We start from the raw sequence: 26,474 nt of genomic DNA on the forward strand, positions 1-26,474 counted from the left end.
AGAAAAATTATTCAGACCGTTTTTGGAATAAATACTATAAGTATAGAATTCTGTGTTTATTGGATCAAGCCTGTCAATCTGAAAAATAGCTCAGCTTCCCTCCTCCCCCCATCCTGTCTTTTTGGGGCTCCTTTTAGTATGCTTGATTTATTAATAATTGAGAGAGATGTGTTGAAATCTTATTGGTGGCTTTGTCCAGTTCTCCCTGTTGTTCTATCATTTTTTATGTCACATATTTTAAAATATATTAGATATTTTCATGTTTAAAATCCCCCTGATGGATTGAACCCTTTATCATTATCACTATTTACTTTATCAGTCACTGATTAGGTTTTTTACTTAACGTATCATAAAAGGTACACCAGCTTTCCTTTGATTAGTTTTTTCCCCCTGATATATCTTTACTTTGTTCATTTCTGTGTGTCTTTGTGTTTTAGGTATGTCTCTCTGGAGAGCATATAGCTAGCTGAATTTTTAAAATTTGTAAATCAGTATGACAATCTCATTTATTCAGTGAGATTTATCCATTTACACTTACTGTAATTGCTAATCTATTTGGACTAGTTTCTGAAGTCTTGTTTATTTGATTTTTGTCTTCTGTTTTTCTTTTTCAAAAAATACATTTATTGATTTCAGAGAGGAAGGGAGAGGGGGAGAGATAGAAATATCATTGATGAGTATGATTGATCGGCTGCCTCCTGCACGTCCCCTACTGGGGATTGAGCCTGCAATCCAGGCACGTACCCTTGACCAGAATCAAACCTGGGACCCTTTAGTCCTCAGGCTGATGCTCTATCCACTGAGCCAAACCAGTTTGGGCTTGTAATGAGAACATTAAGATCTACTCTTAAAAGTAATCATCTTGATTTTTCTCCAAAACAGAAGTGCTTTATAACAATTTAGCACTGATATTTTATATCGGGACTTAAATAATATTGTCTGACATTTCTCTTCTTAATCTCACAAATCAGACAGTAGACTACTATTTTTTTATACAACAATGTTGATGTACATTTATCTAAATGTTTACCTGTTTTCATTGTATTCCAGCCCATCTCTCTGTAATAATCATCCTTCCTATAATGTCTTCAGTTTTGATAAATGTACTGTCAGTTCTTTAAATATTGCTTTTTTCTCTTAATTTTCTCCTTGTCTTCAATCAAGCATTTATTAGATCTCATTCGATCATTCATTCATTCTATCATGTTTCTGCTAAAGCTCTCAAAATATTTAATCTTATCTTTCTTATATTCTGGGTAAATTGTTTGGCTATATATAGGTTATACCCCTCCCCCCCCTTAAACAGTGTCTAAACTGCTCTTTAATATAGTCATAGTATTTGATTTCAACTGTTTTTATTCTAATTTATGGAAGTCCTGTTTATTTTTTCAAATCTTTGCGTTCACTACTAAGTATCCTCATCTTTACAATGGTATCTTTTAGATTTTAAATGGTTTTATACATAGCTATCCTGTATTCTATACACGGAGTGGCCAGATTATTATGACCACCTGACGTTTGTAGGCAAATTAGCTATAATTTCACGCTGAAGTTGCTAGAGGGCCAGACCATTATAAATATGGAAGCAGGTTGTTTACCACGACAGTAGAAGTGATTTTTTTTGAAGATATGGGTAAACAACTCGATTTAACAGCCTTTGAACGTGGAATATACACTATATAGATTTGAATTTTTCTATTTTTTAAATCAAATTTTGTATACGTGTTATTTATTATAAACTCCCTCAGTTCTATTTGGGAAATAACCAATTCTCAAATATACATAAAATGTACTTTTAGTATAGCAAAAGGTTCAATTTTATAGACCTTGTTCTATTTTTGCAGACAAGATAAATTGTATTTTTTTATCCTTTATGAATGAACAAAACTTGCTTTGTTAGTCTTAGAAGCACTATTTCTAAAAGCCTAAGTGTTACCTTCTTCATAGTGTGACATTTAAAATACTTACAATTATAGATGTGTTTGTTTGTTCGTTTTATTTACAGAACACGCTGTAGTTTAGATAGAAACAGGAATTTGAAGGAGGCCCAAATGCTTCTTTTTCATATTTTTGTAGGGCAAATGAAAAGGACCAAATGTGCTGAAATTGATGTTGAGACACCAGACTCCATTCTGGTTAATACAAATCTTCGAGCACTGATCAACAAACACACTTTTTCAGTCCTTCCTGGAGATTGCCAACAGCGACTGCTTTTGCTTCTTCCAGAGGTGGATCGACAGGTGCGTGATTTCAAGCAGAAGCAGTTTTATAACCATTCTAAAGCTTCCTTCACTCATCCCCTTTTGAAATCCTTAAATCTTTTAAAATAGCTTTTTATTTATACCTATAAAGAAATGTTATCAAAGGTACTAAACAAAAAAATAAGAATATTTTTATGTAATTTATAATCTTGACATTTTGACAAGAGTTTGTTTGTTTTTTTCTTTACAAGCTCACTCCCCAGGATGTCCGAGTAGTTACTTAAATTTTCTTCAAGAAATTGTTTTTTACTTCAAACTAACATTTAGGCTTTTAATTCATCTAGAATTATTTTTGTATTGCCCCAAAATTGGGATTCAACTTCATTTCCTACTGAATAGATAACCAGTTGTTCCAAAACTACACACTTGTATAACCATCTTTTTCTTACAGTTTGAAATACCATTTGTGTTATATGTTCTATATATTTACATGTGGTATGTATTTTACAGGTGCAATTGAAAAGGCCATTTCCCCCCTTTTCAATTTTGTTATTTTTTTTTCCATATGAATATTAAGGTCATTTTATTAATAAGAAAATCTTTATTGGGATTCTAATAGGAATGTAGATAGTAACTTTGAGAAGAATGGCAGTTTTATTAAGTTTTTCCATCCAGGTTTTTTCTGATACTGTGTTTTATGCCTTTAAATGAGATTTTTGTGCTTTTAAACCAGGACAGGAAATAAGAAATCTGTAATATAAAGAAGAATCTTAAAACCTTTAGCAAGACATCATGACATCACAAATCAAGTCAATAGATTGGGTGAAACATTTTTGACATGACAGTTTTATTATGAATAGTAAAGGATTCTCACAAGTTGATAATAAAAATAAGCAGCCGCATAGAAAAATGAGCAAATTATAGGAATTGGCATATTATGAGATGGCAAATAAAAATATTCAGTGAAAGTACAAAAAGATGCACAACACTCTAGTAGACAGGATATAGGGAATTTTTACCATTTCAAACCCATTAGGTTGACAAAAATGAAATAGCATCTTCACATCTATTATTTACAGGTTAAAAGGTATGCTCATATATCTTTAGTAGAAATATGAATTGTTTTAGCCGTTTTAGAAAATAATATCTAGTAACACATAAATACTTCTTTGCTCTCAGAACCTCTCCCACAGAAATAAAAGTATATTCATCTTTACCAGAATGCATATTGCAGCTTTGTTGATTATGGGAAAACATGGGAAACAAAGTATATGTATATGCATAGGAAATTGGTAAATGAATTGAGGTACATTATAAATGAAATAATATGCAGGTATTACAAAGTTTCTAAAACTGTATCAATGGACTTGTAAAGACTTCCACAATGTATTCTTGAACCAAGTGAGATTCAGAGCAGTGTATATAACTTTGTCACAGTTTTATAAAAAAAATAATAAACCTCTCAGAAGAAAAACTCTTATGTTTTTATTTTTTTGCAGATGTTTTCTTTTTAGTATAATTAATCAATGGGGAATGGAATGAAAGGAGAGGAAGAAGGGAAAAGAGGTAAAAAGGAAAGAAGTTTTTTTAGAAAACAAGATTACTTTATAACACGGTTGTGTCCATAATAAGCAGCATAGTATGATATAGTCATGTTTCTATAAAAGTGAATGTACATACATTCTTTTCTAAAAAGAAAAAGCCACATTCCACCTGAAACATTTGGCTTTCTTTGTAAACTTTCCTTGGCTTACTCTTTGACCCAGGTTGGTCCAGATGGCCTGATGAAGCTAAATGGTTCAGCCCTTAACAATGAGTTCTTCACTTCAGCAGCCCAAGGCTGGAAGGAAAGACTCTCAGAAGGTAAGTGCTCCACCTTGTCTCCTAGCATGTATATGCACTTCGAGCCACTATGAGGGCATATTGGCACCTCTGCACCTCAGTGGGTATTTGAGCAATTTTGGAAGGCAAAGGACAGGGTATTTCCATAGGGTTAAACTAGCTATCTTGTGTGAAATACACTGCTAGACTTGTATCAAGAACCTACGTATCCATGTTTGGCTCCAGATGGAGTTCAACAATATGTTTCTTGTAAGGGTTTAAAGTCACTTGGGAAACTAAAGAGTACATATGTTTAGTCCCTACTCCCAAACATTCTGATTCAGTCATTCTAGGTGAATTCCTAGGAATTAAAATTCTAATAAGCTCCCTAAAAGTAGAGTATAGAATTAGAGTTATTTTATGATGGTATGAATTATGGTTTGGTAAGCAGTGAGATAACTTCTTTATTACTGCCCAAACTCAGTAACACTAACAGTGAAAAGAATCAATAAGAACTTCTTAAAAAACAGCTTTATTGAAAAATGTTTACATACTGTAAAACTTACCATTAGAAGTGTACAGTTTAGTTTCAGTTAGAGCGTTTTAATAAATACAGGTTATGACTTAGAGTTGCTGACTGTGGTCACTGGTTTACCCTGTATGCCTTGCTTTTAATTCTGATCTAACAAAGTTACTGAGAGTAAATTATAAAGTATAAAAGAGCGATTGATTTATTACATTTGGACAGCACACAGTATCAGTCATATTAGCACTTCTTAACCTTGGCTGTTTATTATTTCTCTCTCTCTCAAATCACTAAAAGCATTTTAAAAAAATTGGTTGGTTGGAAAGTTAATTAAACTTTCAACTTGCTCAAATAGAATTACAAAAAGGCAACATTGTGTTTTTCACAGAGATACAGTCCACTGGAATCAACAACACTGGACAGCTGTTAGAATAAGAAACCCCGGCATCCTTTAGGACAGTCCTCTGTTGTCCTTTCTTCCCGATCAGATCAGTGGATGTGTGGAATGACACCACAAATACATGATCAAATGCTCAGTGGCATTATTTACTGAAAGCTCATGAGTATTTTTCTAGTGGGAAGCAATTACAAATTCAAGGTTCGTGATAAAAGAAATCTGTAGGGAAATATATGTTTGGAACAAGAGGAAGGCACTACAAGGAAAGTCCAGAGAAGAGGCCCAGTTGCCCTCAGCTGCATACTGAAAAATACATGGAGTGGTGCACACGTATTTTTATTGCTCTTAATGGCACTCTAACAGTGAGGAATTTGGGCAAATTTTTGTTCTTTTCACGGGACTGTATTCTGACTCCTTCATGAGTCTTTCATGATTTACAAATAGTTAAAAGTGGCAAACAGTATATCTATTGAATATCTTCTTCTTTTTTTACATTTATAGGTGAGTTTACACCTGAGATGCAGGTGAGAATTCGACAAGAAATTGAGAAGGAGAAAAAAGTAGAGCCATGGAAGGAGCAATTCTTTGAAAGCTACTATGGTCAGAGGTAATATCAAAATAGATTCTGTCATGTGGTGCTTCATCTTATTACCTTCCCAGAAAATCTGGTCCTTAATTTCCTTCTATATCTTTACAATTCTCAAGGACACAGAGTTGGTTATGGATGGGATGGTTTCTTTAAAAAAATATATATATATTTTAATGATCTTGAATTAAAGTCTCTTTCTTTAAGTAGATTGGCTTTTCTTCCAGTATCTTTATAAAATATAAAAATACTGAAGTCCTATATATTTCATACAGTAATTTTAATTCCACAATATGAATCACTAAGGAATTCTAGGGATCCTGTAACAAGGTCTGTTATACCCAATGTTTAATTAAACGGCCTCTCCTCTGTAGAAGGCACTCTGAAACAAGATATAAATCCTGTTCTCAAGAAGCCATAGTCTAAATCAGTTTTTTTCTAACAAAATATCCAAATGAAGTCTTAATGGAGGACATTGAAATAGGAGACAATGGAGCTGTGTTGTTTGAAATAGGATTGAACACCCAGTCTTATGTGTTAGTCTCCCTTTCTTTTGCATAACTAATGGGAACCCTTAAGGAGACTCCATAACCACAGCTTGAGAACTATTGGCTCTCTTCCCTTTCTCTAAGTGATGTTCATTGACATCTTCATGGTCATTTAGGAAATGATTCCTATTGGGATTAAGAGTCTCATATACTGATTTTTCTATATTCTTGGTATGAGTTTTGAGTTCTATAGAAATGATGGTATGTATACATTTAGACCATTATTATAGATACCAGGTATTCCAAAATATTGTTCATTCTCTCCTCAGGGAGATAGAGCATTACAGCAGTTCTTGGATCTTTCGGTATTTAGCTCTTTTTGCCAACTTTTATGGAAGGGCTGTTTTTTATTACTGTCCAATTTTGTAATTAGCCATTTCATCTCAGAAGTGCAGTACTGATTATTTGAAGTCACCAAAGAGGTTGCCTTGTTTTTGTCTGTTAAGGATTATTCTAGAATATATAGGCCAGAAACTGAACCAATAGGCTGGGAATGGAATCCAGGCCTCCCAAATGGGAGGCAAGAATTCTACCACTGAACCACCAATGCTTCCCATTAAACAATATTCTCAAACATTAGAAGGAGTCCCTATGACCCCTACAGAGTAGCCTAGTTCTTAGCCAGGCCACACTACGGTAGTCCCAATTGTCCTTCACTCCCAGGATAACTCAGAGGCACTGGATTACAGAGCTATATCAAGTAAATTAAATAGGATTTCCAAAAACTCAGAGTTGTAATTCTCATCCTCTGGAGAACATTGACAGCCAACTCTCCTATTATCTCCTCAGGGTCTCTTAGGTTTTAGGGACTAGTCTTTCTACAGATGCTGCAGAGCACAGTTGATCCAGTTTAAACCCACAATCTCAGGGTGTGTCGATCTTGGCCTTCTTTCACTTCCCTCGAGGATGGTCTGTGATGCATGTCTCTAGACAGTGTGGCCCCTTTATAACAGGAAGTAATAATAATAATGAACATTATTGCACTTCTATTATGGGCTAGGTACTAATCTTAAGTATTTTACATGCATTTACTTAGTTAATGATTATAGCAATGCTATCAAATGATCAACCTCAGTGCACAGTTGAAGAAACTGAGATACAGAAGTCTAGTCACTTACTTAATATAACATGGCTAGTCAGTATCAGAGCTAAGATTTGAATCCAGGCACTCTGGCTCCAGAACCTTCAATAATAATAATAATAATAATAATACTGATGATGATGATGATGAAGATATTATAAGAAGGATACATATTATGCATCAGGTTTTTCTAGGCATTGCCATATACCATTATCTCATAATGTTTTCAATAACACGGGCCATTTCTCAACTAGAATATTTCTTTCTTCCACCTTTTAGTTCTGGCCTGAGCCTAGAGGATTCAAAGAAATTGACAGCTTCACCCAGCGACCCCAAAGTAAAGAGACCCTCAGCTGAGCAACCAAAATCCATGCTTCCTTCAGAGGCCTCTCCTGTCAGTATAATCCCTGTAATTCCCCAGGTAGAATCTAAAGAAGAAGTAGTGCATATGCCATCACCAGTCAGAAAAGAAGAGCATGAAAGCCAAGATAAGGTGCAGCCAAACCCTGAGTCCACAGAGCCCCCTCTTTCCTCTCCCAGCGATACAAATGAGCTTAGCAGCATTCTTCCCATCAAGTGCCCAAAGGATAAAGATGCCTCGGGGCAGAAGCCAGTTGCCTCTGCTGAACAGGAATCTGAGAAAGAGAATCATCTCACTACAGCATCTAATTGTAACAAAAATGAAAGCCAAGAAGCTTTAGTTAAGTCTCCAAGCAAACCCAAGAGTCCTGGAGTAGAGAAACCAATAATGAAGCCCATAATAGAAATAGGTCCACAGGAGGCCACTATGAAAGAGCCTTCATCAACTCTGGTCGATCACAGCCCAGAAAGCCTCAAGAGGAAATCTCTCACCGAAGAAGAGGCCCCTACAAGCTGGGAGAAAAGGCCACGTGTCACTGAGAATCGCCAGCACCAGCAGCCATTTCAAGTCTCTCCACAGCCCTTTCTTAATAGAGGGGACAGGATCCAAGTGCGAAAGGTACCACCTCTCAAGGTAAGAGAATTTACCAAACTGAAAGAGAGAGGTGGCCTGAACACTAAGTTTTTGGTCATGCCTACCAAATTTGAAGTAATTAGTGGTATTTTTTAATGCTGAAGCAATTATATATATTCATATAAGACAACTGTGGTCTTATATATATAAAATTGTCAATTAACAGCTATTTAGACTACATTCCTACAGATCTTTATTATTTGACTAAGTAAGGTACCTGGATATCTGATGGCTACTTTTGTATTTTAAGACAGTTATGGAAATTATTGTCTCATGTAGCAAAACCTATATAATAAAAGCCTAATATGCTAAGTGTCTGGTCGACTGGTCTGCCATTCAACCAATCAAAGCATGATATGCTAAGCCTGCTCAACCGCTCGTTATGACGTGAACTGACCAGCAGGGGCAGACCAGTCGCTATGATGTGCACTGACCACCAGGGGACAGATGCTCTGACCGGTAGGTTAGCTTGCTGCTGGGGTCTAGCCAATCGGGACTGAGCAAGACTGGCCGGACATGTCCTGTAGCCCGCCCACGGTCCCTCCCTGGCTGGCCAACCTCCTGTGTCTCCCTGGCCCTGATCGTGCACTGGTGGGGTCCCTTGGCCTGGCCTGTGCCCTCTCGTAATCCGGGACCCTTCAGGGGACATCAGAGAGCCGGTTTCGGCCTGATCCCACAGGCCAGGCCAAGGGACCCCACTGGTGCACGAATTTGTGCACCGGGCCTCTAGTAAGAAGTATAATGATAAACATGAGGCCATTGTTGTGATCCAAAGATCATTTATTTGTTCCAAAAACCATGATATTTAAGTGTACCCTGGCCTTTTTCCTACTACTATAACTGATGTGATGTGTAGTTCTAGAGCTACCTTTAGTCCATCCTTTTTTTAAAAAAATATTTTTATTGATTTCAGAGAGGAAGGGAGAGAGAGATGGAAACATCAATGATGAGAGAATATCATTGATCGGCCGCCTCCTGCACATCCTCCCCTACTGGGAATTGAGCCCACAACCTAGGCATGTGCTGATTGGGAATTGAACTGTGGCCTCCTGGTTCATATGTTGACTCTCAACCACTGAACCACTCTGGCTGGGCTAGTCCATCCTTTTAAAGGAAATGTGTGGCTACCATGAGTCACCACTGGTCACTTGAAGGACATTGGTAAGATGGCATAGTCTTGCTAAGCTCTACTGTTAGGATATGTCATTAACTTCTATCTTAACCTTATATTTCTATTTGTCAAATCTTTCAAATTCCTATGGCAGTGTCTCTCTCAGTATATAAAGACTGCATCTAATCAACAGTGTACTTTTGAAAACCCAAATACATTTTTACTTTTGATTTAAAGGTTTATTACTTCTCGGGTTTGTGCTTTAATATCAGTTTGCAGTCCTTTCATTTATTTAATTAATACATAATATTTATTAATATGTTTTTATTAATAGTATTTATTAAAACCATTGTGTCTACTGTGAGCCCAGGCACTGGGTATTCATTCACTGTAGTATATAAGTAGAAAAATAAGCCATATAGAAATACTGCTTCCCTCTCTCTCCTTTTATTTAACTTAGGTGAATCAGTTAGTTCTGTCAGGAAATATCCTATGGAAACATTCATTTACTAGTACTTGACCCATTTCACGTACCACATGACTTCTGTTTCTCATTTTGCCTCTTATTACTAAAAGTATGATGTTCCTCATTACTTTTTATTTTTACCATTTATGGTTTCATTACTTAGGAATCTTTCCTTACTTTTGACAATTTTCTACCACTAACATTCTGTCATGCTTTGCCAGATATTCTGATTTATACGATAATTATTTTTACTATTCTTATAAAGATAGTAGAAACTTTAAAAATATATATATATCTTTATTGATTTCAGAGAAGAAGGGAGAGGGAAAGAGAGATAGAAATATCAGTGATGAGAGAGAATCATTGATTGGCTGCCTGCTGCATGCCCCCTACTGGGGATTGAGCCCGCAACCCCGGCATGTGCCCTTGACCAGAATCAAACCTGGGACCCTTCACTCCGCAGGCTGACGCTCTATCCACTGAGCCAAACTAGCTAGGGCTAGAAACCTTTTTTTAATGAATGTTAATCAGAACTAATCTTCAGACCTGAGAGCTGAGTTATGTTTAGATTTTACTTTATGTCAATGGCACATGGTGAGATCTATCCTTTCTATTTCCTAATCTGTAAAGAGGCTGAATTACATCATAGTTTACTAACCCAAAGAGGCTCAATGCTGAAAACTTAAATCCATTGTCACCAAGCTATTACTATTCAACTTTTTTCCTTCTACTTTCTTCTCCTTCTTCATCCCCCTAAAAAGAATTTGTACCAGAAGTTGCTTTAGTAACTATAATTTTACCTTAGACTCTATTTCCAATCCCGCTTTCTTAGACAAAGCTTAAAGTCATTTATAACAAAATACCTTTTAAACAAAATTTAAATAGAAAAACAAAATTTGAATTTTATTGCAAATGTTATAAATGTATATAAAAATTGTGTTGCTGTCTGCATGATTTGGTCTCTCATCAGAAACTTCCCATCTTCGTCACAGGTGTTGTAGTGTTCATCCTATTCTAAAAATATGTTATTAACGTTTTGTTATTCTTATAAATGAAAACTAAGCTCTGTTGTCCCGTTTCCCCCTCCCCTCCTTCTTTCAGATCCCGGTCTCCAGAATCTCCCCCATGCTGTTTCCTACATCGCAGGTCTCTCCCAGGGCTCGTTTTCCAGTCTCCATCACTAGTCCTAACAGAACAGGAGCCAGAACTCTTGCCGACATCAAAGCAAAAGCCCAGCTGGTCAAAGCACAGAGGGCAGCAGCTGCCGCTGCCGCCGCAGCTGCTGCAGCCGCCTCAGTTGGAGGGACCATTCCAGGACCTGGCCCAGGGGGTGGACAAGGCCCAGGAGAGGGTGGTGAGAGGAAAACCGCTAGAGGAGGGAATCCAGACTCAGACAGAGTCAGAGAACCTGGAAAGGGCCCCACACTGGAACTGGCAGGAACTGGAAGCAGGGGAGGTCCGAGAGAGCTTTTACCCTGTGGTTCAGGGACTCAGCCCCAATCTGAGACCAAGACCCCAGGCCAGCCACAGCCTCTTAGTGTCTCTGGAGCACAACTACAGCAAACCTCCTCAGTGCCTCCAACGTCTGCCATCAGTGGAGCATGCGCACGTGTCCCATCACTAGCTCACACTGACCCACCCACACCGACGTTAGGGAAACTGAATATTGAGAAACTGAATGCCGCCAGGGCAGCAGCCGCAGGGGCCTCTCTGAGCCACCCACCCGGGCCCAGTCACTGCAGGCAGGAGAAGTTACCTTCTGCTCCAGCGGGTCCTGCTCTAATCTCGGACGCCACACCTGTTCATTTTGCAGCTGATGGCACAGTTGAGCCCAAAGCAGGTTGTAGTAAGAATACACCCAACACTTCAGCCTCAGCAGAGACAACTGCCAGGGCTTCAGTGGATATGACTTCCTCCCCTTTAACATCTTTATTAATAGCAGCCACTTTAGAAAAGCTTTCCATACCCCAGGTTAGTGGAACTGTAGCACCTTCCGGACCAGTTCCATCCTCAAGCACTTTGCCAGCAATTTCTAGCCTTAAAACTCCAGGAACTTCTTCAAATATGAATGGACCCATTTCACGGCCAAGCTCAAATATCCCTGCTAATAATCCTCTGGTCACTCAGCTGCTCCAGGGCAAAGATGTTCCCATGGAGCAAATTCTGCCTAAACCACTCACCAAAGTTGAAATGAAAACTGTTCCTCTGACTGCAAAAGAGGAAATAGGGATGGGAGCACCCACAGGCGCCAACAAAACAGAACATAGCACCAGAGAGGAAGTTCATGAGAGGCCTTCTCATCCAGCTACACAGCAACTGGGTCAAACCTTGCAAAGTAAGCATCTCTCCCAGGTTCCCAGGCCCCTTCAGCTCTTTTCAGGTAAGGATCTGAGGGACTCCAGCATTGACACACACCAAGAAGGACTAAGTAAAGCAACCCAAGATCAGATCCTTCAGACTCTCATCCAGAGGGTTCATATCCAGAGGCATAATGTTCTCTCATTTGTGCAGCCCTCCCAGTTCAACCTCACTCACTCAGGTTTCCAGGTAGAAGACATCTCCACAAGCCAGCGGTTCATGCTGGGCTTTGCTGGCAGAAGGACTTCGAAGCCTGCAATGGCAGGTCACTACTTACTTAACATTTCCACCTATGGCCGGGGTTCAGAGAGCTTTAGGAGGACCCATTCTGTAAACCCTGAAGATCGTTTTTGTCTAAGTAGTCCCACTGAAGCCTTGAAAATGGGATATACAGACTGTAAAAATGAAACGGGAGACAATAGCAGTGACAAAGAAGATACTGACGAGGAAAGTACTGCTGATGAAGAAGAATCGGCCCTGGTGAAGGAGGAGCCCCAGGCTTCCCAGAGTTCTGGCAAGTGTGAAGCAAGTTCAGGACCCCACAGTAGAGAAGCCCTATCCACTGATTGTTTAGCTAAAAAGAATGTGAAGGTAGAGACACCAGTGCAAACCGCTTTAAATAAGGAGAATTATCTGTTCACTAGAGGCCAAACATTTGATGAAAAGACCCTAGCCAGAGATCTTATTCAGGCAGCGCAGCAGCAGATGGCTCATGCAGTGAGAGGGAAGGCAATGCATAGCAGCCCTGAGGTTTTCAGTGCCACTGCTCTTCCTCCACCTGCAGACAGTCCCACTCATCAGCCTCTCCTCCTTCCCCCACTGCAAACCCCAAAGCTGTATGGGAGCCCCACACAGATTGGGCCCAGCTACAGAGGCATGATCAATGTCTCCACCTCGTCTGATATGGACCATAACTCTGCTGTACCAGGGATGCCTGACTGTGGCCAGGTATCTGGCAATGTAGGTGATGTCATGTCCTTTTCAGTGACTGTCACTACCATCCCTGCTAGCCAAGCCATGAATCCCAGCAGCCATGGCCAGACCATTCCTGTTCAGGCATTTCCTGAAGACAACAGCATAGAGGACACGCCTTCGAAATGTTACTGCCGATTGAAAGCCATGATCATGTGCAAGGGGTGTGGAGCCTTCTGCCATGATGACTGCATTGGCCCCTCCAAACTGTGTGTCTCCTGCCTTGTTGTTCGGTAACAAGACTAGAAAGAACACACTGTAAAGGAGGCAGAAGGGAAGGGTTGGCAGGCTGTTTTTTGTGTGTCCTTTTGGAATCACAGAAATAAACAAGTAGATTTCAGTTGTCAAGAGACAGTGTTACTTAATCAGGCATACAGAGCACAGATCTTACATTTTAGAGGGAGAGCGCCTTTATCGTCTAAGTCAACAAGACTTTGTGGATTGGTGACAAGTTTGCACTTACAAAATCATGTAAATATGTCACATTTTGTTTTAACATTACTTTTCCAAGTGTTTAGGTAATAATGTATTACTTTTAATTCAAATTTATGGTCTGCTTCATGTGACTCTAAGTTTAATGCCATGCATGGTGAAAGGAAGCTTGTCTGCCTTCTGTCCTTTCCTAAGAGGCTGGGAAGAGGAAGGAGTGAACAAAATGGTCTGGAGAAATGATGTTTCATGCTGATTATGTCTTAACCATCTGCCTATAGGTTTTATGTGGATTATTCAGCCTTTCCAGAATATGGATTCAGGGTTTACTAAGTCCCTTTACTTTAGATGGAATCTTAAGTTCAAATTTTTGATAAGGTATTCATTTCACAGCTAGTGCTTCAGACTCTGAAAGCTCTTGACTTGGTTCTTGGCTTCTATAAGCCAATACTATTGCCAAGCACACTGTGTGCAATTTGTGGGTCCCTGCTGTTCCCTAGTCCCATTCACCTGCCCTGAGATAGTGAAGGTGGTCCAGGAAGAGTGCGCCTCTCTGGCCCCCAGTGTTACCATAGCCTGGGCAGGGCAACAGTTCCAGCAGTAACCCAAGTACTTAGTCATGGGAGCTTGCAACAGGTTTGAAATACTAGTATAAAATGAACAGGAAAGTGTTAGTGCTGGGCTAATTTGAATTATGTGTTTTGTTGGGCAAGGGGAGTAGAGGTGTAGAAACAACGAAGATATTTGGGAAAGATTTTTAACATTAGAAACAAGGTAGCCTCTTTCTTTTCTTCCAACACATTACGTAATGTTCCGTCGCCAGCTGTTGCTGCGGGTAGAACAGCTCATGAGCGCCACAGTTGCCCATTCTGGTAAACCTATTTTGACCTCGCAGGCATCTGAGGAGTATGGAGTGATATGTTACTTTGAAGACATGTATGCACTCACACATACAATAAAAGTCAGACACTTTTCCTGTTTTAGAAAATATGTCCCCTGTTTTGGATTTCTGCTGTCTATGCACTAGAAGTTTTTAATGTGAAGGGGCTTCAGTAAATGGCTAGGGGAACATCTAGAAAGGAGAGAAATTACCTCTAAAGCTTTGTTGTTTGTTTTTATTCTTTTTTGTGTGTCCTTGTTGTGTTTTTAAGCCTGTATTTAGCAACTAAAGAATTTTCAAGTACATATATCTAGGTCATGGTTAAAGAACATTAAAATAAGCTGACCATTTACCAGAATTTGATATTTTGAAATGGGGTATTGTCGACGTGCATCATTTGCATATTGATTTCAAGTTTTCTAATTCCAAGTGTGTAAGGTAAAAATACTATAACTAGTACAGTTGTAGTTGTACTTAATATTCAGGATGTGGTATTTATAACATGCAGAACAGTGTATACTTGTTAATCAAGTCACATTCCAGATTAGGAGAAAGTAGCAGTAATAATCTTTGCTTTGCTTCCATTCTGCTACCCGTTCTTCCCCTCCCTCCATGTTATACACTCTTAATATTTTCAAACTCCCTAAGAGACTCATTACTTCACTTTTTTGCTTCTGTTTTTTGTGTGGTCCAAGGCAAATAGAGGACTAATATCTATGTTCTTGTTGCAGCCAAGACAGTATGTCATTCTAACTTCCCTTTTTCTTCCAGCACACATATAGCTAAGAGAAATGAAAGCTGCAAGTATCCAGGGATAAGGTTTAAGTTCTCCAGCTAAGAACCAGCAACAAACAGAAACCGTGGTTCTGTTCCCAAACTCTCAGTACCCTGGGAAATTCAGGGGGAACTTGAAAAGACCTAAAGCTGGTTAGAACTTCCATTGCCCAGCTTCTGCACTCGCCACTTGAGTGGCAGACGGAAGGTTGGTCTGCATGCTGGAAGTTGCTGAGAGTTTAGAACTGACCAATTAGTTACCAATTGGGGTTGATTAATGTGGCTTTTCTTCTTTGAAACTTTCCTGAAATAGAAAATATCTGCTCTGTGGTTCCTTTAAGCTGAGGATGGATAGACTAACCAGGAAAGGAGGAAAGGATCAGGGATTTTCAAGTTCATTTAGAGAGCAAACCATATCGTGCCTCTTAATCTTGACCCACGCTCTTGCAGATGGTCCTAAAATTTACTGTTCACAAGATTTTCTTCAGAAGTAATACAATACCCAACTAATAAAATACCTGCACTTACTACTGCCCCTAAAACAGAAATTGTCAACTAGGTACACTGCCTCAATATTGACCAAAAGAGAGAATAGTTAGGTTTTCTTAGATTGGTAGTAAACTGAATACAACCCATATATCAGTTTGTTTGAAAACAGTGGTTTCAAGTTGAAAGCCATGAACTGAATAGAGGAGAAAAGTATGATCTTGAAAATAAGGCAGAAGGAACAAGAAAATCATTAAATTATTGAAGTGTGGCATGGCACTCCAGTACCTTAAAAGCAACTTTTATTTTAGGTTTTCAGAATTACTTTACCATTCAAGTCAACCTAGTAAGTGCTAAGCTTATTTTTCTGATATTAAGTTGCACTGTTTCGAGTGACTAGTCAGGCATTATGCCTGATGCTTATTATGCCTCCAGGGTGTGCTTCCGATACCTCCCACCGCAGGTCACCTTGGGGAGCAAGCACTAACAGTATGTCATCTCAGTCTCGCTTATGAATATTGAGTCATCTAGTAAAGAGGCTCCCGGAGTCTTAAAGAATTTTGACTAAAATTCTCTATCCTATTAAATAGAGAATAAAGCCAAATAACCTGGCGCTGTTTGCTCTGCTTTTATTCCTTAACTCCTGTGCTCAAGATACTAAAGCTATCTGTGGTATCCCATGTAACATTTTAAAGAATCAGACCTGACAAATGTGTATTTTTACTTGGGGTAGGAGAAGCATACTTGCATGGGCTGGGAAGACACACAGATGGAGTTGTTTTAGGAAGTTATCTCATTTAAATAAGCCAAAGGAAGACCTCATTGCCTTCCAGGTGAAGGAGTAAATCATACATATTAATGACCTGATAGTCATCATCCTAATTGCTTATTATTGCCATTCTCTGCCTTAGAGTCCTTTAAAAAACTCTTGGGTGAAATGATTTGTTGTAATTAGGGGGTCTTCTCTGGTCATTACACTGCTATTTATTTCTAGAACTCACTGTCAGTGAGCAGTGCGAGGATTGTTCTCTGTAACCTAGAGGTTCGATTTCACGACAAGGAGGGAGTCTCCCCATTGCATTACAGCAATGTGCTGAGTAAAAACTTGGCCAAGAGTAGTTTTCAGCTCAATTTATAGACAAGTCCAAAGAGACTGAGAAACATGATGGGCAGAGATCTTCCCTACCATGTTTCAATACCTACATACCTATTGAAAGAAAACAATAGGTAAAAACATTTCCTAAAGTTGAAGAGCTGCATAGATTATTGGTTACTTTATTTTTATTAATGCTTTACATTTGATACAACTATTAAAGATCAATTTTAAAAATAGCTTTCCAATAATATATTTTAAGTAATATATATTTTAATATCTATGTAAAAAATAACAGTGGAAGACTGAAGTTCTCATATATGGGATGTGTAATGTAGGACCTCACTGTTACGGCACAATTTCAGAGGAAGTTATTCTAAAGACATTCAGATAATTTCCAAAAAAATGCAATAAGGGGGTTGGAATTTATTTTTTATTTGAAAGGAAAATTGACTTATTTACCACAAGCTATTTTTTTTTTTCCTTTTGGCTATAAGGTTTGTATAGACTGGTTTGGTAAAAGCTAAACTTTTGTGTCTTTTTGCCTTTTTAAAGGAATTGTTAACATTGGAATTGAGGGTATGTACAGAAAAGTTGGTGTCAACACCATTTAAAAAGTCATATTTTTTCACAAATATAGAAAAATCATTTTACATAAGAACTTTAAGTATTTGCAATAAATAAATGTATATAGATTGTATGTATTCGTATATTCTTATTTTTCATTTTATTAACTAAAAGATAATTAAAGGGAAAATAAAGACTGGAGTCTTTGGTGAATCTCGAGTTCTGACATGTATCTGAGTGATGTGGGCAAAGGCCTTCAGTTACCTTATATTACTATTGGGAGAGTTCAGAACTATAGTAAAAACGTTAAATTCTCTCAATCTGTCTGTCTATTTTCACCCTTAAACTGTTCTGTCTCCTGACCACCTCATGCCAGTAGGAAAGTAAAACAAAAACAATAAAACCCTAGGTGCATTCTTTTTTAAAAAAAAAACACACAAATATGCTCATTGTTTGCTTCTAAAACAAATGTTAAGAAAATATCTCCGGGGAAAATAGGTTTTCCTTTCTCCACACTGGTTAATAATACATTAACAAACATGCACTGCCAGCACCTTCCGGGCCTAGGGGTGTGTGAAGAAATAATCTCATGAAGACAAAAGAACACACTGTTTCCCATTTTTTTCTCTGAGAAATGAGTTTCATAGCCAGTTTTATATACCTGTTGATCTGGAGAGGTAGAAGAGCTAGGTGAACGTGGATTTTGATCTCCCTAGTGTCAGGAAGGGCATTTGTGAAAATGAGCCCACATGTTAGAAGACATTAATTGTCCGTAGTCCCATACTTCAAGATAATCTGGAATCCTGATGTGCAAGAGTTGTGGTTATAAATACTTAGTTTTAGGATATGATTGAGGAAACCAAGTGATAACTAGATAGTCTTTGGAAGTAAAGCTATGTGGTATGTAGCCCATTCTTTTTAAATGAATAATATGTAGATTTACTCGATAACATGAAAGAAAAGGTCAGAATTTCAAGAATGTATCTTAATGACCCATGAAATTGACTTTATTGTGTAGTTCACGAGTTCACCCCAAATTTGCTCAACTGTGGTTATTTTCACTGATAATAGCATATTTTGGAAATTAATAAGGATACATAGAATGCTTTTTAAAAGACAGCCTTTCTATTTTTTCAGAAGTTGAAATTTCATATATTGGGGTTGACTGATGATAGTTTAACTGTCCAAAAAAACAGAACTCTAAATCTTTACTGAAAATACACCATTTCTAAAGAAAATTTCTTAAGTCTCAGGGAACATCTGCATCTCCATAATTCCCACATATGATAGGAAAGAAGATGAGATATTTAAATGTGTGTGAACCAGTCCATGATGACCATTTACAAAGACATCTCCCCCACCTCATTAATAGTACATATTTATCATTATTTAAAAGGGCCTCCTACCTCACTGGAAGTAAAACTCGCATTCAGGTAATGACATAGGAGCCTAAAGGTGTATTTGGTCTGGGGTTGAGTGAGAAAGAGCAATATACCAGGACACAGCTTCAACTTGAATCCTCAACTTTATTGACATCACAGTCTTAGAAACCTGTGTTCATTGCTTTTGACACTACTTGACTACAAATGGCCAGAAATCAGATTTTGCATACTGTTTCCGGCTATTTGTGTACAAATGTTAGTTGCTAATTCAGATATTTATTGAACCCCTGCATGTACTAAGCACTGCGGAAGTTCTGGTTATGCACAGGTAAACAAAAGCAGCAAACAAAATTGTGAAAGATCTTGCTAATGCAATAACCATACAGCATATGTCTAGTGCAGGGCTCAAGGAGTAATACATGCTATGTATTTCCCAAGACATGGAAGTTTAATTGTAAATGAATTACGAAATAGAAGCATTTGAGACACTGGGCAAAACAGTGGCAAACCATGAAGAAAAGAGGCATCGACCTAGATGAGACAACAATGTGGAAGTCAGGAGCCATGTTAATTTACCTTTTTTTGTTTTTGTTTTTGAGAACTTCCATTGGAAGATTTAGAGCTGATAGAAATTTTAAGAAATCTCTTAGTAATATCTAAATTGATGAAATAATCAGGCCAAAAGCAGTTCCTTTCAATTAATTTCTGTCAGTATATCAGTAAAGATGCTTTAGCTTGTGTTTAATGAAACCTTCCGAATAACAAGTGGGTAAATAACCCAAAAGAAGCTAAAAGGAATAAAAAAAACCATACCTTGATCTTCATCTGGTAGCCTGGTGAGAAGGCAGTGTATCTCTGAAGACATGTTGCACCCCTTTTTTTCCCCTCAATAGATACAGTGTTCTTTTTTATTCTAATATTGTAGAATTGGCTTTCCCCCCTTCTATAAGTTACAAAACTTGAATTAAAAGAGGCTTCAGCAGAACCCTAGCCCTTTTAGTGGCCAAAATCCTAATTCTTTAAGGTTTTCTGGTAGAAGGCTTCAAAAGGATGCCATTGTATCTTATCAGTGCTTGTTGGATTTTCCTTACCTTTTGTCTTTAACCTGTGTTACTGGATGGGCAGCTTGAATCCTGTATGCCAAGACATCCGTATTTACCTTTAGTCAAAGGTATTCGGTGTATTCCACGATGTATGTAGTCTCATCTCTGTCCAGGAAGTAGGAGGGTGGATATCCTGTATTTTCCTAGTACTTGGTGACCTTAAACTGAAGATTGGGCTTCTTTCATAGAGACTATAAAACTAAGGAATCTCTATACCTCCATGTAGCTTCCAGTTTCAACCTAAAAAGGGAGTCTCCTAGAAAGATTTCCTTTTAACAGGAAGGACAGACACTGAAGAGAGCCAGAGAGGATCAGCTTTGGAGAGGGGCTGTGAGTAGATAGTGGGCTCTCCCGTAGAGTAACTTTAAACTCAAGTTTTTTGGTTCTTCAAACTCAAAAGGAGTTTTAGGATATTTAAAAACATCTGATTTTCATCTTGACTGCAAGCCTTGAGGATACCTAGGGAAGAAGAAAGGTAAACCCAAGATTGGATTTAAGTAAACTTTAAATTATTGTTGTTGTTTTAAAGTTTTGGGTTCTGATAAGATAATGAATTGCCATGAGTGGAACATGGAATTTGGAGGCATTTTGTGGATTTTCAGTTGAATTGTGGTGGCAGCTTTAAGCCTCTGATCACGATTTAGGGTTGTGCACCTGTGTCTGTTAACTGATCCAGACGTTGACTCATAAGTAGTATTAAACCAACTTCTGTCAACACTTAATTTTATTAATTTTAATCATGGGCCTTCTATTTAAATATTTAAAACTCAGATTCGCCAAATGAGAAAACAATGCATTAAATGTTACCAACATATATGAAGATACTTTAGAACTATTACTTCACACCCAGCCTATGCTCTTCCTAGGGAGATTGTGGTTCATAAAATTTTATGTTTCTTGGATCAGTTTTCTTCTTCTTTTTTCAAAAACCAGAGTCTAATGTTTTCAGAGACCTAGAGCTTAGGAATGATGAAGTTGGACTTTGACCCCAAGTCATCAATTTTTTTTCCACTTTAGGTTTTTAGGCAGTGGCAATTTGAAGACTTTAGTAGTGACCTTAGCTAAACCTTCATGTAATCACTATACCTGCTTTAAAATAATGGAATTCTTCCTGAGTCTCAAATTTGGTTTCCCTTTTGTTGCGTAAGGAGATGGATTCTGAGCTGGGAAGAACCTGGTCATTTGATCTCTGGTAATAAACTACTGTTGGAAGGGCAACTTTGTTCTTAGAGATTTCATGAAATGGAGCCCATGAAAGATCTAGAGTACATGACAAATGACTCTAGAACTTAACACCTTTTTTCTTAGCCATAAGTGCTATGATCTATTCTTTAAAAACCAATCTTAATTCTGTTATTCACTATATCACACCTGAAGACTTTCACCAGCACCAAGAGAAGTTAGAATGGAAGAAATGACCTTAAGTTAGTCTTGTTCACTTTAAAATCTTGGTGCACAGAGGCCTTAGCACTTTGACACATAAAACTGCCTTTTAGCTCCTCACTGTCATCTTTATTCCTCTAATTTTTAGACTTCCTTTCATTGGTTGTATAAAACTACCTTCTTCAGAATTGAATGTATAATAATATTTCTGTACATGGATGAACTGTATTTTATCTTAATGACTCATTTATGTTGAATAAAGGCATACAGTTTTACTCTAGATTGTGCCTTTTCTTTTCCAAAGAAACCAGACATCATGCTGAATGACTTACCTGCTTGTTGCACCTTCCCTGTGCCCGGTGGCACAATTGTCCCTGTGTTCTGGCTAAATTTGGATGCCACAGAAAGTGCTGGTCTCTTCAGGAAACACTTGAGGATTAAAAGAACACAAGCCAGGAAAAGTGTGCGTGTATTTAAAAAATAAAAAGCAAGTCTCTACTGCAAAGCCAGGTAATAGCATAAATACAGATACACAGACCAATGGAATAGAATAGAGAGCCCAGAAATAAACCCTCACATATATGGTCAAATGATTTTTGACAAGGGTGCCAAGACTGGTCAATGAAGACAGCACCGTCTTTTCAATAAATGTTGATATTCACATGCAAGAGAATGAAATTGGACTCTTTACGCTACACCATATACAAAAATTAACATTAAAAACTCAGAACAAAATGGGAAGGGCTTCATAATTCAATTTGATAATGATTTCTTGGAAATGATGCCAAAAGCATAGGCAGCAGAAGAAAAAATAAATTGGATTTCATTAAAAATTGAAAACTTGTGTATTGAAGGACATTATCAACAGTGAAAAGGCAATCCACACCTACAAAATGGGAGAAAATGTTGCAAATCATATTTTTTAATGTAAATTCTTGTGTTTTTTTATATTTCATTGATTTTTTTACAGAGTGGAAGGGAGAGGGATAGAGAGAAATATCGATTAGAGAGAAACATCGATCAGCTGCCTCCTGCACACTCCCCACTGGGGATGTGCCTGCAACCAAGGTACATGCCCTTGACCGGAATCGAACCTGGTACCCTTGAGTCCGCAGGCTGACGCTCTATCCACTGAGCCAAATCAGTTAGGGCATGCAAATCATATTTCTAATAATATTTAGAATGTATAAGGAATTCCCATGATTCCATAGCAAAAGAAAAACCAACTAAAAATGAATAAAGAACTTAAATAGACATTTCTCACAAGAAGCTACATAGATGGCCAATAAGCATAGGGAAAGATGCTCAACATACCTGATCACTAGAAAAATGCAAATCAAAACCACAATGAGAGACAACTTCACACCCAGTAGGATAGATGTTATCAAAAAACAAGTAAATGGAAGTGTTGGCGAAGATGTAGAGAAATCGGAACACCTGTGCATTGCTGATGGAAATGTACGTATTTGTATACCTTTGTACCAATACCACTTTATCTTCATTACTGTGGCTTTATAAAAGTTGTAGTCCTCCAATTTTGTTCTTTATTTTCAAGGTTGGGTAGGCTATTTTAGATCCTTTGACTTCCACATGAATTATAGAATCAATGGTCAGCCTCTTTAAAAAACAGGACTTTGGGATTATTTAGGTTATAGATCAATTTGGAGAAACGAGATCTTATATGTGCCATTGATGCATCTTTTTCAGTTATTTACATATTCTTTAATTTCTCTCAACATTGTCCTGTAGGTTTCAGTGAACAGATTTTTCACAGCTTTTGTCACATTTAACTTTTTAAAAAATCATACTGTGACCATTTAAATTTTTTTTTAATTCAACTTCTGAATGTTAACTGATGGACAGAAACATCCAATTTATATATTTTTTAATTTTTATTGATTTTAGAGCGAGAGAAATATCCACTTATTTATGCATTCTTTGGTTGGTTTTTGAATGCGCCCTGACTGGGGATCAAGCCCACAACCTTGATGTGTGAGATGATGCTTAACCAGCTGAACTACCTGGCCAGGCCTCAATTTATATGTTTATACTGGTGCTGCTAAACGCACTAGTTTTAGTGCCTGTGAGGTAGAGATTATCGTGCTTGTTTAGCATAAAAAGCTGAGGCTCAGAGGGGATCAAGGGTCCTCGGTCCCCTAGCTAGTTAATGGTAGTTGGGGGGTGGAACCCCATTTCCTGAATCCTGGACACAAGCTGCACCACTGCCTCCCTTCTGAGAAGTGGGGAGCATGCTCTGGCCCGGCTGTGGCTGGCCTGCTTGATTCTGTTCCCTTCTGGCACTTCCCATCTACCAGGGAGGAATCCCAGCCTTCTGCAGGGGCAAGAAAGCTCTGCAATTAGACTAAGTATAGTCTGGGAGAGGCGGCATCTCACTTGGACTAATTATCCTGTCACCCGATCAGAAGAACAAAGAGCGAGGAATTTCCAGGCCCCATCATTTCCTTTCCTCTCACTGGCCTGGGCTTCCACGCAGTCGGCCTGACCTGCGGGCCTGGCGGCAAATGCTCAGAGAGCAGACGTGCCGCTGACCGCTGACCGAGGAATGTCTGGGCTGCCAGAAGCCCCCGTGAAGAGGAAGCTGCTCCAGCCTCCAGCACAATGGCCCTATTTAGAGCTGGAGGGAGACTGGCCTGTGAGAGACCCCTCGGTCCTGGAAATGCCCAGATGAGACAGAGAAGGAAAGGTCCTCAGTGGACACTGCAGCCAACAGCTGCGTAATGTATGGATAACCCGTTCTCGCAAAGCCCTCCTGTTCTCACATCTAACAAATACGAACTGAGCACATGCCCTGTGCCAGGCATGTGGGAGTTTATTCAACATCCCACTATAAGGCAACCAGCAGAAACTCTCACTGAATTTCTAAGGAGTTCAAAACCAAAGTTAGAGGGAGGGTGGGGGCTGGATGGAGGACCGAGGCGGGTGCAGGAGGGGCATCTGTAATATTGTCAGCAATAAAAAACACACCAAATTTGGAGAAATTCAAGAGAAGGAAAGGTACTTTGGGGGTAAAGGGAGGGAGGGGAAGAAAAAGAGAGGGAGAAGGAAAGGAAGAAGAGGGAGAGAGGAGAGATGGAGAGGGAGAGAGAGAGAGAGAGAGAAAGAGAAAGAGAAAAGAGGAAAGAGAAAGAGAAAGAGAAAGAGAAAGAGAAAGAGAAAGAGAAAGAGAAAGAGAAAGAGAAAAGAGGAAAGAGAAAGAGAAAGAGAAAGAGAAAAGAGAGGAGAGAGGGATTGGATTGGACCAGGAATCAAACCCATGACCCTTCAGATGCTCTACCACTGAGCCACACTGGCCAGGTTTTATTATTGAAGGCTATTATGTCGGGGGCAAGTTTAAACAACGAGATATCGTCTCAGGAAGCTTTTATGAAAATCTTGTTTACATTCGGGAAGTAATGTAACTATAAAACACTTGGCGTCTGCCAGTAACAGATCTTTTTAAAGCATGAAGAGCGATGCTTAAGCGAACACAAAATTCTGTTAACCACAAGTATCACAAGTGATTCTGATTAATTTGTTACTTTCTGTTGAGGATGACTTTTATGAGCGAGGCATAACATCTGCAGGTGGGCTCAGACAAAGCATCTGTAACAGCACTTTTAACACCTGCAGCAAGTTCCAAGTAAAACACTGCATCGGCAAAGAGTGGTTTGCACATTTCAGATCAGACGTTTGCACATTTTAAAACCAAGTCTCATTTCTAAGAAAAGGTATGTAGCTTGTTCAGCCAATGGGATGTGAAATACGGAGTTCAAAGGATTCACATCGTAGCCCGAGTCATCATCCAACCCATATGAGTGGGAACATGACTCATACATCCTGGGCCTGGTACCGATGGATAGTCTACGTACTGATCATTCACTATGACAAGGTGAATGGGAATGGAAAGTAGTCTTGAATTTCACCCACACACACGTCCTAGCTTTGCCCCATAGGGGTATGCTGTTTCCACACAGGATTCTGCTCCAGGGCCCAGCGATGAGACAGGAGCTGCCCAGGAGCTGGAGGAGAGAGAAGTAAGCCAGTGTGCAGTGCTCTGGGAAGGGGTATGGGAGGCAAAGAGGTAAGCTGAGGCTGGAAACCTGGACTCTTGAAGTGGAGAAAGTTAAAACTGGCCATTTATGCTTTCTGTGCTTACTAGTCCGTCCGCCCCCCCCCCCCGCCCCCCTTTCCTCTCTCCCTTCCTTCCTCCATTTCCTTCTCACTTCCTTTCATTTTGCCTCACCCTCCCTCATCCTCGGGTTTCTCCAGAATGTTATTGCTTTGCTGCACATAGAGGAGAAAACCATCAGATCAAAGCCAGCCACTGTGAACAAAGACCAATTGGACTAATTATGCCCAGACAACTTTTAAAACATTTTAAACAGGAAGAAGGACCACCAAATGAACCGAAAGCTTGGTAGGGCTTCCAAAGGGTAAAAAAAGACAAGGTCCTTTGCAGGAGCTTCTGTTTGAAAACTTATTTCTGTAAGAGAACCAGTCAAATGTAACACTCACCAAGTGCAGTTACAGCGCTCAGTTCCCTGACTACAGACGCCCAGGTCCATTCTCTGCCCGACGGCCTCCCCAGCGCCCCTGTGACACAGGCGAGTGGCATGGAGCATAGAGCTCAGGAGGGGCCGCTCTTCTAAGACTCATAAGGGTGGAGTGTGTTTCTCTCCCTTTGCTGCCAGAAATAAGTGATTGTGAACTAAACAGGTCCCCTCTAGACTATAGTTTCTGGCCTTGGCGCATTCAAGTTTTGGGCCAGGTGAGTCTGTGTCGTGGCGCTGTCTGTGCGTTGTAGGCTGTTTAGCAGCATCCCTGTCCTTCACCCGCTAGGTCCCAGTAGCACGCTCCCAGCCCCCAGGTTATGAAAACAGAAAAAGTCTCCAGACATTGCCAAATGTCCCCTGGGCAGCAAAACTGACCCCTTTTGAGGACCATTTCTTTAGAAAAGAGGATAAAATATTCTGTTTCAAAGTGTACATATAAGATCTTAAATGTTTTAAAGTGTTTAGGGAAACATGATATTTTAGAAAAGAATATAATGATAGATTCCAAGGCGCTGCTCCAAGCTGTTATTCCTACTAACCTCTAAGCTTCATAAGGGCAGAAACAGCATGCATCTAATTTACTGTCATAGTCCTAGGACCCAGTACAATGCTCGGGACAGAGTCGGTACTTAATGAACATTTGTGGAGTGAATACCTCATTTAATGAGCAAATACTACATGACAAGCACTATAACATCTGTACTAATAAAAAGGTAATATGCTAATTAGACTGGATAGACCAGATGTCTTCCTGACAAAGCAG

At 39.0% G+C, this 26,474-nt stretch overlaps 1 protein-coding gene across 4 annotated transcripts in view; it reads left to right on the plus strand.

Annotated features, from left to right (window-relative positions):
- ASXL2 (ASXL transcriptional regulator 2) overlaps window positions 1-21,438 on the plus strand; it is an 87,264-nt gene extending 65,826 nt beyond the window's left edge. For all 4 annotated transcript variants that reach the window (XM_059660368.1, XM_059660366.1, XM_059660367.1 and 1 more), the window contains 5 exons: window positions 2,077-2,240; window positions 3,968-4,064; window positions 5,447-5,552; window positions 7,440-8,154; window positions 10,833-21,438. In XM_059660368.1, the coding sequence (XP_059516351.1) occupies window positions 2,077-2,240; window positions 3,968-4,064; window positions 5,447-5,552; window positions 7,440-8,154; window positions 10,833-13,298 (3,548 nt within the window). In that variant the 3' untranslated portion in view covers window positions 13,299-21,438. The remainder of the gene's footprint in view (window positions 1-2,076; window positions 2,241-3,967; window positions 4,065-5,446; window positions 5,553-7,439; window positions 8,155-10,832) is intronic.
- The last annotated feature ends 5,036 nt before the right edge of the window (window positions 21,439-26,474 follow it).

This window comes from Myotis daubentonii, chromosome 12 (assembly GCF_963259705.1).
Source record: "Myotis daubentonii chromosome 12, mMyoDau2.1, whole genome shotgun sequence".
Lineage (NCBI taxonomy): Eukaryota > Metazoa > Chordata > Mammalia > Chiroptera > Vespertilionidae > Myotis > Myotis daubentonii.